Source organism: Scomber scombrus, chromosome 4, assembly GCF_963691925.1.
Source record: "Scomber scombrus chromosome 4, fScoSco1.1, whole genome shotgun sequence".
In the NCBI taxonomy this organism is placed as follows: Eukaryota; Metazoa; Chordata; class Actinopteri; order Scombriformes; family Scombridae; genus Scomber; species Scomber scombrus.
In genome coordinates, this window is record NC_084973.1 from 1733409 (window position 1) to 1746865 (window position 13457).

The following is a 13457-nucleotide window of genomic DNA, read 5'->3' on the forward strand; positions in this document are numbered from 1 at the left end:
AGGTCTATTTGGTCATTTGTTCAGTGACACTGAGTATATCCAGTGTGAATGCAGACTCAGCATTTTGCAGCCTGTTCAAAAACACTTGTGGTAATACGAGACCGCTGCTATTACAGACTATATGCACAGACTTTATCCTACTGAAAACATTTAATGATTTATATTAAGTTCACAGGGGCTGTAAATAGTAAATAACTGTTTAATAGTTAGAGTCACTGCTAAGTCAACAGTCCTGCATTTATTAATGATTATGAATCATTATTTCATATATTTAAAATTGCTCTCTACACATGACTTTGGGAAAGATCACTTCTGTGGTGCTTGGAATTCTATATAACTGATTAAAAATTAATGTTATTAGATAATAAAATATAAAAAATTAAGTAAAAATAAAATAGAAAATAGAAATATAGCCTACTGTAATCCTAAGGTGTTTTTGCAAGTGTAATATTTGTGTAGAGGCTGGGGGAAAGAAAATTCATGTTTCCATAAAATGACCCACACTTTAATTTAATATAAAATTATCTTGTATAATAACTTGTAACATAATATTAACGTATCAGCTTTCAGGACTTCAGGGGCCTGTTAGTATTTGAAGAGTGGATGAGAGGTGGTCCCGGTACAGTACAGTACAATACTGTACTGTACTGCTCCTTTAAATTGGTTTCGCATCCGGAGCAGCTTCCCTCTCATCAGACAGACACAGGCCAGCGTCCCACCCGACAACAAGCCATCACACACGGCTGTTTACCAGCGGACACCAGGTAAAGCGTCTCCAACCAGGAACAAACACATGCTAACGTAGCCAGCTAGTCACCACAGTGTCGCTGTGTCCGGAGGGGGGCCGCAGCCCGGCGGGAGTAGGCCAAAGAGGAATATGGAGGCGATTTGTGATTGATTGTTGACATGTAGCTTAACGCTAACGAGAAGCACAGAGAGTCAGTTTGTAGGAGACACGCTGTCGGCTGTCTCTTCTGTTGTTTTTCTTCTTCTATTATGAAATATAGACGAGCTGTTTTCCTCTCATGAAAGCCACTAACGTTACTGTTGCGTTCATGGTGATGCTAAGAAAAAAAGAATAAACAAACAGTCAACAAAAACAAATCTGTCACATTTGCATTGTGTTGTTTAGACGGAACTTAACAGCACTATTAATATTGGAGCATGTAGACGTTTATGTAGCCATTTAATTTGAAGCGAAAGTGAGTATTATTGAATACAGTTGTGTGTCAGTAGCTTGCACGGTGCTCTATTGTTATCAGCAGAACAAGTGCTAACGAGTCTGGGTCTGTGCTCTCGAGTCTGGGTCTGTGCTCTCATGAGGATGAGGTCATGCTGATGATGATTATAATAGACGCATGTGTTCGTCATATGTTAGCACTATGTGTGTGATTAAAATATGAGCTGGTGTTATAATATAATGAGAAATATATATATAAACATATATTATTTTTTCTTCTTTATAAGCTGGTTAAAGTGGTTTGTAAATGTAGCGTCTGTAGTAAAATATGGACCAATTATCCAGATCACACAGTTTCCAGTGTGCGACTGATCAGATGAAATGATCGTCTCTGTTCATGTCTCAAACAGGTGCACTGCTGCTGCCGGCCAGTTCACCATGGCTCAGAACCAGGTGATCTTGCAGTTCCGCTTTGCCACATTTGGGGACTCCATGCTGCGGAAGATGAACCTCCTGCGTCACCAGAAACGCTTCTGTGACGTCACTGTGCGCATCAACCAGCTGGAGGTCCCGGGTCACAAGGTGGTGTTTGCTGCTGGTTCGTCTTTCCTGAGAGACCAGTTCATCCTTCAGCAGGACTCCAGGGAGGTCCAGATCTCTATGATCCAGGAGGCAGAGGTGGGCCGGCAGCTGCTGCTGTCCTGCTACACAGGCCAGCTGGAGTTTCCTGAGCTGGAGTTGGTCCACTACCTGACGGTGGCCAGCTTCCTCCAGATGGGCCACATTGTGGAGCAGTGCACTCAGGCCTTAAATAAGTTCATCAAACCGCAGGCTCCGCAGCAGCTGGAGGTGGATGTAGAGATGAGACGAGAGAACAGGGAGGAGGGTCTGTCCTCTCAGGCCCTAAAAGAACAAGAGCGCTCGCAAGTGCGGACTGTCCATCAGGAGGAGGAGGAGGAGGAGGAAGAGGAGGAGCAGGTTGAGGACCACAACAGTAGTGATGATGATGATGATGACGATGATGATGTCATTATACAGCCTAAGTCCCCTCTCCAGATGTTGGACAGACGTCCAAGGCAGGGCGTGGTCGAGAGTGACATCACCATAGTAAAGGTGGAGTCTGTGTCTGACGTAGCGGAAAATTCCATCACCGGTCACTTCCCCACCAGCCCCCCCGCTGCCCTGCACTCCCCCGAGCCCCAACACTCGCTCATCAACTCCACCGTGGACAGTCGCAGCAGTGAGATGGCGGTGCCGCCTGGCATGGCCGGATACCCGCTCAGCCCTCCTCCTCCGTCCTCTCCAGCAGAAAAACACATCGGGTTCCAGAGGAACTACGACAAGCCTCTGCAGTGGTACCACCAGTGTCCAAAGTGCTCCCGGGTCTTCCGCCAGCTGGAGAACTACGCCAACCACCTCAAGATGCACAAGTTGTTCATGTGCCTCCTGTGCGGCAAGACCTTCACGCAGAAGGGCAACCTGCACCGACACATGCGCGTCCACGCCGGCATCAAACCCTTCCAGTGTAAAATCTGCGGGAAGACCTTCACCCAAAAGTGTTCTTTACTGGATCATCTAAACCTGCACAGCGGGGACAAGCCCCACCGCTGTAACTACTGTGACATGGTGTTCGCTCACAAGCCAGTTCTCCGCAAGCACCTCAAACAGATCCACGGGAAGAACAGCTTTGATAACGCAAACGAAGGCAACTTGCACGACGGGGGGCTTGACTTTGATTTTGGCCAAATATGAAACTTCTAGGCCTGTTTTTATCTGTTAAAATCTATCGGCCGCTCTACTAGGTATGACGCAGACTTTCCATCCAAGCGAGACTTTGTCCAGATGAGTCCGGCTAAACTTTACAGTTCCAGAAACTGACGCAGTTTATACGAAAACTCAAGCATAGATCTTGTTTATCCTTATATGAGAAGTCTGCGATTGTGACAAGATCAGTTCAGCTTTATTGAACGTGATGGCTGATTTTACTTCCAACTGTCAGCCCGGTGGCTTAAACTGGAGAACACGGATATAAAAAGGAGTTTTTCCTGGTTGACATTTCACTGTAGCTTCATTACGTGGACTTTTAATTTTCTACAATATATTGTAGATGCCTTCATATCGTACTTGAAAATTCAGCACTGAAACACAGAACATAATGACTGTATATCATTAGTTTTATTGATGAATTCACATGTCTTTGTGTCTATTCTGTTCAATGGAGAAAAAAAAATTAGAAATATCCATTTGTATATTGTGTATACAGTTCAGTGTAGCCTCTTTCTTTCTTGTGTTATTATAAAACACAGACTTTATCACTAGAAGAAACTTGAAGGCAGGTGGGTAGATTAATATTTTATTGAAGGCAAGCTACACCACTTTCTCTTAGTGACGAATGGGATGCCAAAGTGTCTATTTGAACTGAAATGGTTCTTTTTTTTTTTCTTTTTTTTAACAGACTGACTCTATAATGGAGGTACTTTTGGACCAAAGTGACATTTTATCTGTCATGTGTTCATGGAAATCATTGTGTGTTATGATATTAAAAAAAGCGACTCTTAAAGGATTTTGGTGTTGCTATTGTTACATATTTCTTTGGAGTTTTCAAATCAGTCATAGCTCTTATTCGTTGTGTATTTATTCATGTAGATGAGAGAGAGGGGAGCACCAATGTCTTCCTGACAGTGTGCAGGCTCAGTGTTACAAACTTCTTATCACGTCAGTTAGAGTTTGCATTGGAGCCAGACTCTTAAAGTTATCTGACTGTGACATGTAGATGTGTGGTGAGTTGTTTCAACAAAAAACTTTTATTCTGTTTGCTCCACTATCTTCAGACTCGGTGAATAGATTATTAAAGTGGACTTACATAGAAGTTCAGTATCTGCATGTCAAAACTATATTCGTTTATCTTCCTGTCATGTACTTCTCACAAACTTCAACAAAGTGTTGTGTATTTAAGTTGTGGGGTATGTGATTCACTGTCATGTGATTTTTTTTTTTTTTCACATATGAGGCATTGAACCAGTCATCGGCCACTAACCATCTCATCCTCCGCGCTCATTTTCCCCACACACTTGTTGATACAAAGTAACCACAGTGCATTGTGGCCTGCTAGGTAAACATCACTTTCCTAACTATCAAATTGACAAAGAAAACAATCAATCATAATTTAAAAAAAAAAAAATGAAGTCTCATGATTGACTCTCCGACTGGATTAATGTTGCTGTCGGATGGAAACATCGTAACATCATATTTCATTTGAACATACCAGGTTTCTGAAAGCGATGATTACTCAACAAAAGAATGAGTCCAGGCTTGTGTCATATTTCTCTGGAGCCAGAAAAAAAAAGTGCATTTATTTCTTCTCCAATCATTGAGGGGCCCCTTTCTGCTCAAGGTCCCCTGAGCACTTGAGCAGATTGCCTTGTATGGTAGATCCGGCCATGCTTCAACAGCTACAGTTGGCAGGTGTTACATCTCTTGAGACAAGAACTGTAACATCACTGCTACATTTTACACACAATGTACTTCAGGTTTACTACAACAGGGAACACACACACACACACACACACAGGCCTGAGATAAACAGGCTGATGGTCATAGGCGTGCCAGTGTAGCGAGAGGGTTTGAATACATTGATTTGAATAAGAATAGATACGTTCACTCATCGCTGTTACAGTCCATCCACTGTTGAGACTGGTGCAGCAATGAGCGGGAGTAAAGGTTGCTGTCAGCGCTGTCTGCACTATGTGTTTGATTATGAAACGGCAAAAACCCTGGTGATACCCAGCATAGGGGTAGGATTTGTCTTCAGATTCACCCAGTTTCTGGTGGTGCTGTACGTTGTGGGGTAAGTAACAAAAAAGCTTTGATGGGGTGGACTTGTAATGGACTTTATGGCCACTTGCTGTTATTGAATTGTGTTTTTTTGAACATTTCATACTGCTGTAAACATGCAGGTATGTGTGTGTGATGAGTAAGGGCTACCAGGACACAGACTCTGTCATCAGTACTCTCACCACCAAAGTCAAAGGTCTCGCCTTCACCAACGTATCTGATATGGAACCACGTTTTTGGGACGTAGCTGATTTTGTCATGCCACCCCAGGTTATTAAACATATGGTTTATTTTTTTTATTACAGACACATTCATATGTCACAATCCCTCTTTTACTTTTGAATTGACTTACCTGTGATCTTTAATGGTCAACACAATTGCATTGTGACATTTGTGCGTCTCTTCTGTCTTACAGAGTGATCACTCTTTCTTTGTGTTGACGAATATGGTCATCACACCCAATCAAATTCAGTCACACTGTCCCGAGGTGAGTCACTGATACTATATGATGTGAAATCCTATTATTCTAGGATTTAAACCATCTTTACACAGAACTGTAAGATGAACATGGTGTGTTACTTGAAAACATGTAATTGGAGTATTGGTAATTTATGTCAGAGTTTAACTCTAATTTGTAATATAACTTTTAGGCCTGCAACCAATGATTATTTTCATTATCAGTTAAGCTGTCAGTTATTGTTCTTAGGAATTGATCAATCATCAGAAAATGTAGAAAAGAATGTCCGTCAGTGGTGACTTCTTCAAATTGTTTCCTTTGTCCAACCAACTGTCAAAACCCTAATATATCTGTAAATCAGATAAAGTGCACTTGAACCTGACTTAACCAGTTTTTTCAATGAATCAACTAATAATTTCAGCACTAGTAACTTTAACCCTCACATACTGTCCATATTCTATACCCTTGCAGTATGTTCTAGGTCAATTTTGATAAAAAGTGTATATACCAAATTTGGACCACAGATGTGTTTAGAAAGCATCAATAGTTGATCTGACTGATCAATAAATGTGATTAAACCTTGATTCATGTTTCAGAGAGCAGAGAGAGTGTATTTTTTAGCTTTTACACCACTAAACATCTCCTATCACACAATATCATGTCCTATTTTACCTAAGACATGAAAATATAACATAGCAATAATGATGGAAATGTATTTTATGTAAAGGTAAAATGAAGTGTGGGGTTTATTGTATAACCATTAGAGCCATCAGTCTTCACTGCTACATCATACAAAGAAATCCTCATAACTACTATCTTATTAAAACTATTAACTATTCATTAACTTACTTAACAATAGATACGGGTCAAATTGACCCAGAACAGCCTCAATGGACAAACATTTGTAGCACCTATACAAAAGTATAACATTTTAAACTATTTTCATTTTTGTGCATTTTGGATCACTTTAAGAAAAGTCATCAAATTTCAGTATAAAATACATTTGAGGTGTTTTTTACAGCTGTCACATGTCAAAACGGGTCAAATGTGACCTGAACAGTATGTAAGGGTTAAATGCAAGTCTTTTTTGGAACAAATGTGAGCCTGTCAGCCAGTACACCAGTGAAATAAACAAAACAAAAATGTAAAATGAATGACTGATCTAGCGCCATCATCAGGTCAGAAATGAAAAAAAATTGTCCAGTACTACTAATGTCATACCGTTTAGCTTCAGCTGCACTTTATGATAATAAGTGATTATGTGCAAATAGCATTATACTAATAAGCTCCACCTGTTCCAGCAGTGTTATCTTGTATGCTGATAGACTTCCATGGAACAGAGCCATCGTTAACGGTGGTAATTACACCCATGCTTTTTTTATGACAAGTGAAAATATCTGCTGTGAAAAAGGCCCATTCATTTTGAGCACTAGTGACTCGGCACTCTGTCGAATTAGTTCTTTTACATTACATTACAACCTGCCAAAGTTGTGTATCAGCACTGGCACACTAAAGTGAATTCTGACCTCCATGCAGGGATGTGTAAGAAATGAGGAAAAAGTGGTCATTCAGGATTCTCACAGGATGTGAAATTTCATTGTGTTTTTTGTCACGAAATCATCAAACTGGCAGGTCACAGATACTCTTTAGTTGTGTAAAGTTAAGGAAAAGTCATAGAACTAAAGCTCATGTCCATAATGGGAAGAGATGACACGTTTAACATCGGTGACTTCTCCTCCAGCTTCCAAATCCATCAACTATTTGCAAGGATGATTGTGACTGCACCGTGGGATACGCCGACCCCCGAAGAAACGGTAGGGCCCTCCCTCACGGGCTGGCATCCCACTGATATGTGTTGATAGATCAGCTATATATCATAAAATAGCATGCATGTTTTCCACCCAGGTATACAGACGGGACTGTGTGAAAACTACTCCACAACTGTCCGGACCTGTGATGTGTTATCATGGTGTCCTCTTGAAATAGACACCAAGCTGCCCGAGTAAGAAAATGTGCAATGCTAGTGTTATATATGTGTTCATACAGTAGATAAGACTTTGATAATGCTGCTTCTCCCACAGACGTGCATTGCTGGCTGCAGCAGAAAACTTCACAGTGTTGATCAAAAACAGTGTGACCTACCCCAAGTTCAATGTTCACAAGTCAGTGTTTCTGAATGTAAAACAAAGATGAGAAAGACTTAATCTTATCAGTGTAGTATATGCAAACATGCTGTTTTATTGTGTGTCATTATATCAAGCGCGAATCCTCCTTCCTCCTCCAGAAAAAACATATTTCAACATATTAACTCCTCATATCTGAAGAGGTGTGAGTTCAACCGTGCAACAGACCCAGACTGTCCCATATTCCGCCTCAAAAACATCGCTACAGAGGCTGGAGAGGACTTTCAGGACATGGCTGTGAAGGTACACCGATAATTTAACGCTTACAGTAGTCAGATCTCACACAAGTGGTCAAAATGTAACCCTTTATAAAACAAAAATGTGAATAAAGAGTTTAGTTTTCAGGGGTTTTTCAATGTTTCCAAAGGGTGGCGTCCTCGGTATTGTTATTGACTGGAGCTGTGACCTGGACTTGTGGTCAGGGCCATGTAACCCAAAGTACACCTTCCGCAGGCTGGACAACAAAAATCCTGTCAATAATGTGGCTCCTGGATTTAACTTCAGGTGAAGCTATATTTGACTCAGCCTTATTAATAAATTGGAATGAAGATGGCAAAACTGGTTAAACAAACATTGCTTTGCAGGTTCGCCAAATACTACAAGACCCCAGATGGAAAGGAGACTAGAACCTTGATCAAAGCGTTCGGGATCCGGTTTGACGTCATTGTTCATGGAACCGTGAGGCATTAATCAATGTTGTGATTGCAATGACTTCATAAAAATGTGTGTGATCACTTTAAGGTGACACTAGATGGGCTTTTGTTTTTTTTTTCTTGCAGGCAGGAAGATTTGGAATTGTACCAACCATAGTGAACTTGGGAGCAGCGTTGTCATTCCTCAGTTTGGTATGCAGCTTGTTCAGTCCTGCACAGGTTTCCTGGGTTAAAGATGATGTTGCCATGTTCCTGGAAAAAATCACATTACCCACCAAATTGCATTTCACCTATTTTTTCAGGTGCCTATAGTTGCTGACTGGTTCATGCTGACGTGCACGAGGAAGAGCGATATTTACAGCAAACACAAAGTTACATATCTGAGTGAGGATGCTGAAAATGAACCAGTGAGTGGTTGATCCTTTAATTTCAGGATTCATTTTGCATTCATCACCACTGGCTGTTATTAATATTGAAATAAATGTTGCCTACATTGGCTCAATCATTACTTCGTATTAAATGTGTTTCTTCATATTTTTTTACAACACAGACTGTGTTACAGGGCACCACCTATGGAACAACTGATTAGGATGGTCACCTCAACATGGAAATCATTTTCCCGCTGTTATCTGGACTTGCTCGGAATCATCATGAAAACAGAGATTTACAACATCATGTGAATTCTTCAATAAAACTTAAATGTGTACACGTAAAGGATATGAAACTTTCTGTGCAGTGTCAATGGACGATGACTCCTCCTCACCGTTAGGGGGCAGCATCACTTTAATGACTACATACCAAACACCAGTGGCTTTTCAGTGTGCTAACAAACAACAGAGAAGGAAGGCAGAACAGCTGCAGCTTCACAGATACACACAGAATCTTGCTTAAAATAGATTTTTTTCCCCCAACTTTTAATCAGTATTTGTTCAGTTAAGTAACCTCTGTATGTGTAGCAGCCGTGTTGTGCGTCGTCGTGTGAACCTGCAGACAGACAGCCTTGTTAAAGCTGTTAGCCTGACAGCTAAAGTTGCAGTTGGGCAGCTCGTTGCTTATAGTTAGCACCGATGAGGGAAAGCAAACCCCGCTTTCAATGCTGTAAACAGGACTGAGCAGCTCGTACTGAGTTACCGAGCTAGTGGGCCGCTGTCTGCTAAAAAAAAAAGAAGTCAACATAATGACAGGTGAGTGACACAGAGACATGTCAACAACAACAACACACTGAGCTCAGCTAAGTTGTGCTGTGCGGTGTGCTACTCGTCTTAGTGCCACGTGTAGGTTGTTTTAATACAGTTAAAGAGTAATTTAAAATGTAATAACAGCTTGGCTTTTCTCAGAGGATGCTGTCCTGCTGAATGTACCTGTCATTCGGCAGCTGTACCACTGGGACTGTGGGTTAGCCTGCTCCAGGATGGTGCTGAAGTAAGTGCACAACATAAGTTTTGCATTGTATGTATGTCAAATGAAGTCATACGGTCCTGTTCATACTGATCATTAGAAGATCATTTCATATGCACTTACAATGTAAATCCACTTAACCTTCTTCTGTGCAAAAATGTATTTAAAAGTTGATCTGAAGCTAATATGAAACATCAAGTAGATATGTTCAGTGTTACAGTGTTTTTAGTGCCAAAGTCTTTTTGTTACTATACTTCCACCACAGCTCAACAGGGAAACTTTGATGCTAAAAAGACTGTAAAGGTGGCAGATATCCACTTGATATGACTAACTCACACTGATGAAGCCTCATATAAGCTTCACATCTACTTTTAGATGTGGACACACTGTGGATTTTTACTCCCATCACTTACGTTGAAAGCTCAGTGAGTTTTAATGTTCATTTGGACACCTGACTGTTTTAAGACTTGAAAAATAGTTAATCTATCCTTTAAAATTATCTAATAACTTTGAGATATACATGAATAAAATCCCACCTTTTAAAGAGTGAATCATTTTGTTTTTGAAAACTAAGGACAGAAAGTAGTGATGTCATTTTTAAAGGGTAATGTTGGTGTTGAGTCTAGTGTGTCTCTAACTGTGTCTAACCTTTGCAGGTACCTCCACCCAGTCAGTGATGAGGAGTTTCAGAGAGCATGCTGGGAGCTGAAACTGACGGAGAGCGTGTGGACTATTGATCTGGCCTACCTCATGTGCCATCTAGGAATCAAACACTGCTTTTGCACACAGACTCTGGGTGTTGACAAGGGCTTTAGGAATCAGGTAGTTTGCTGAGTCAAGCATATATTTATCAGCCCAGTCATTCTGAACAAGATCACAATCATTTTTAATCTGTGTTTGTGTTGTTTCTGCTGTGGTTTGCAGTCCTTTTATAAGAAGCATTTTGATACTGAAGAAGACAGAGTGAATGAGCTCTTCCTTAAAGCAGAAACCAAAAGTGTTGTGGTGAAGAAATGGTGAGTCTTTTTCGTTCTTTATTATTCGACAAGTTTTTGCTCTGGACAATATGCACCAAACACTGACATGCATTTCTATTTGTCTGCCTATAGCTCTGTGACAGTTCAGGAAATCCAGTCTCACCTGGAGCAGGGTCACGTTGCCATAGTGTTAGTCAATGCTGTCGTCTTGACGTGTGAACTCTGCGCCTCACCTGTCAAATACTGCTGCTTCCTGCCTGTGGGTCAGAAGTGTTTCTGCAGGAAACCCGAGTACCAGGGTCATTTTGTGGTCGTGTGTGGCTTCAACAGGACCACAGGCTGCATTTTCTACAATAACCCAGCGTATTCTGACCGTGAGTAATCTACATATGTCTGAGACACAAGCAGAAATATTTCTTATTTTTATTTGAACAAGAAAACAGTCACAATATCAAAGAGTCAAAAATAAATAGTTTTGGCACAGGTAATAGAAAAGAACATCATTTTCAACATATAAATAGATAACGAATTAACAATTAATTCATCATCTTTTATTCAGCATGAATGTTTTCAGTTTCTGAAGTTCAAGAAATTTCTGCATTTCAAACAAAAAAGGAGGATTTTCTAACATTTTATAGACTGTGATCAATTGTGGAACTAATTGTTAGTTGTAGCGCTACAGTAGAGCATATTTTAGTCCATTTTGTTAAGTAATATTCAATTTACTGTACGTTTTATTTACCTACTTTTAATTTATTTACTTATTGATTCAACTCCTCCGTCTGTCATTTCATTCTGAAGCTATAGCTGCGTAGCTCTTTAACTCAGCTTAACAGGTAAAAAACTAGCCTGACTCTGTCCAAAGGTAACAGAATCCACGTTGTAGCACCTATGTGAATCACTAATTAACACGTCATACCTCATTAAATCCATGTTTAAAAAAACAAAACATTACCAGAATGTTTGTTGGACAGGAGCCATGAGGTTTGTCAGGCAAACAGCAAAAACTCCAGGAAGTTACTGTGTCCAGCTAACAGATAGTCTAACATATAAGGGTCAATGACTTATAAGGATTTTCAACAACTCAATTTTAAATAATAAAAACAAGCATATCTAATGCAGTAGTTCAAACATTCAGAATGTTGTGTACCTGACAATTCATATTACAATTTGAAAGTGATTTTAGTGGGTTTTTCAAGATTAATTGGCACTGGCCTGAAAAAAAAAGTCATTTGGTGCGACCATGATTCATCTTGAAATGTCTTATATAAATAAAAGACCATCATTTACAAAGATTTAAAAAAAAAAAAATGCAAATACTTTGTTTCCATACACTTTATATTACTGAAAACTTGTAAAAAAAAAAAAAGATGTGAAGCGTGTTAAGTATATTAATTTATTTCAAGATGAATCATGGTCGCACCACATGACTCTTTTTAAGGCCAGTGCCAATTAATCTTGAAAAACCCACTAAAATCACTTAATTTCAAATGTATAATATGGAGCTTCAGTTACACAACATTCTGAATGTTTGAACTACTGCATTAGATATGCTTGTTTTTATTATTCTACAATTGAGTTGTTCTAAATCCTTATACGTCATTGACCCATAAAGAGTGTAAAACCACATCATGATGTTTCTTTTGGACACTTTTGGACAGAGCTCGACTAGTTGTTTCCCACTGTTTCTTGTTTTTAGGCTCGGCTAAACTAACCGGCTGTTGGTCAAACAAATCCAAATCCAAGCCAATCAAAACAAAAACAAAATCAAATTCATGGCACAAAAATAGAGAAAAAGTATTTGATGATACTTCAACAGCTATAATCCCCAGACTGTTGGTTTACAACGAGCGTCTTCTATGTGTCTGTGTGATTCAGGGGTGTGCTGCACCAGCGTCGGTAACTTCGAGGAGGCTCGGCGGAGTTACGGGACGGACGAGGACATCCTGTTCATCTTTAAGGAGAGCTGATGGACAGCGGATACACGAATTCGGACGTCGCTCCTCCTGGCTCATTATTCTAATAGTGACATCATTAACGCAGGTCCTGGACTAGTGGCTCCTGTCGTCATAGGCCCCTCGCCCCACCCAGGGCCATCCTCTCCGGTGCTAATGAGTCCAACTGCTCACATGACAAACACTTAGCTGCATAGTCACCACCCTCGTTCTCCATTATACAGCCCACACTACTTGACATGTGAAGGATTAACAGTTGGAAGGTTTGACACATTTATGTTGAATTGTTTATTTTTGTATGTTTTTCTTTTAGATTAATAGATAATTTCATCATGTTTTTTGTTGAGTTTTAATGAATACTCACCGACTGAAATCTCAAACTATGAACAGAGTATTTCAGACTAAAAATGGATGAATTGTGGGAATTATTATGACTTAGAATAAGACTTACCAGGAACTACGGTGCACATAATTCAGGGCTGACAACATTTTGTAGATCCCCCCTTTATTTGTTGTGTGTCAGGTGTTGACGTCAGAAGGGGCTCATTCGTAGCCACCAGCTTCACCTCTACTTGCCTTTTTTTAAAGATATCCTCCTAACTCACCTCTCCGTCACTTTTTTTATTCACGTGATTATTTGAACAGGGAACTAAGGAAGTAGTCGTGCTTTTGAACGTCTCAGGTAATTAACGCCCTAAAGTGTGACATGCGCTTAAAATGACAAAACTAGTTCAATGCAATACTCCATAGTCTTATCTATGGGACTGAATCTGCCTGCAGAAACATGAAAAACAAACATTGTGTGTTCTGGTGATGCTAG

General features: G+C 40.1%; 3 protein-coding genes across 3 annotated transcripts; all 3 read left to right on the forward strand.

The window, feature by feature from the left end:
* Positions 1-645: 645 nt before the first annotated feature.
* On the forward strand, positions 646-3719 carry zbtb26 (zinc finger and BTB domain containing 26). The gene is made up of 2 exons (XM_062417982.1): positions 646-764; positions 1591-3719. Exon 2 carries the CDS (start codon positions 1619-1621, stop codon positions 2930-2932), a length of 1314 nt encoding a protein of 437 aa, XP_062273966.1. The 5' UTR covers positions 646-764; positions 1591-1618; the 3' UTR covers positions 2933-3719.
* A 1165-nt stretch (positions 3720-4884) lies between these two features.
* On the forward strand, positions 4885-8896 carry p2rx4b (purinergic receptor P2X, ligand-gated ion channel, 4b). The gene is made up of 12 exons (XM_062417080.1): positions 4885-5027; positions 5137-5284; positions 5430-5501; positions 7213-7285; positions 7377-7473; positions 7553-7633; positions 7756-7897; positions 8022-8158; positions 8239-8332; positions 8434-8499; positions 8610-8714; positions 8858-8896. Exons 1-12 carry the CDS (start codon positions 4885-4887, stop codon positions 8894-8896), a joined length of 1197 nt encoding a protein of 398 aa, XP_062273064.1.
* A 262-nt stretch (positions 8897-9158) lies between these two features.
* On the forward strand, positions 9159-13413 carry gucd1 (guanylyl cyclase domain containing 1). Its single transcript, XM_062417604.1, has 6 exons — positions 9159-9491; positions 9645-9729; positions 10362-10527; positions 10630-10721; positions 10815-11056; positions 12561-13413. The coding sequence occupies exons 1-6, from the start codon at positions 9485-9487 to the stop codon at positions 12650-12652; spliced, it is 684 nt and encodes a 227-aa protein (XP_062273588.1). The 5' UTR covers positions 9159-9484; the 3' UTR covers positions 12653-13413.
* The last annotated feature ends 44 nt before the right edge of the window (positions 13414-13457 follow it).

Coding starts and splice junctions, on each gene's coding strand:
- zbtb26 (XM_062417982.1), top strand. CDS start 1,619: ATGGCTCAGAACCAGGTGATCTTGCAGTTCCGCTTTGCCACATTTGGG.
- p2rx4b (XM_062417080.1), top strand. CDS start 4,885: ATGAGCGGGAGTAAAGGTTGCTGTCAGCGCTGTCTGCACTATGTGTTT. Junction 5,285..5,429: donor ATTTTGTCATGCCACCCCAG/GTTATTAAACAT, acceptor TCTGTCTTACAG/AGTGATCACTCTTTCTTTGT. Junction 8,500..8,609: donor CGTTGTCATTCCTCAGTTTG/GTATGCAGCTTG, acceptor CTATTTTTTCAG/GTGCCTATAGTTGCTGACTG.
- gucd1 (XM_062417604.1), top strand. Junction 9,730..10,361: donor TGCTCCAGGATGGTGCTGAA/GTAAGTGCACAA, acceptor TAACCTTTGCAG/GTACCTCCACCCAGTCAGTG. Junction 10,528..10,629: donor ACAAGGGCTTTAGGAATCAG/GTAGTTTGCTGA, acceptor TGTGGTTTGCAG/TCCTTTTATAAGAAGCATTT.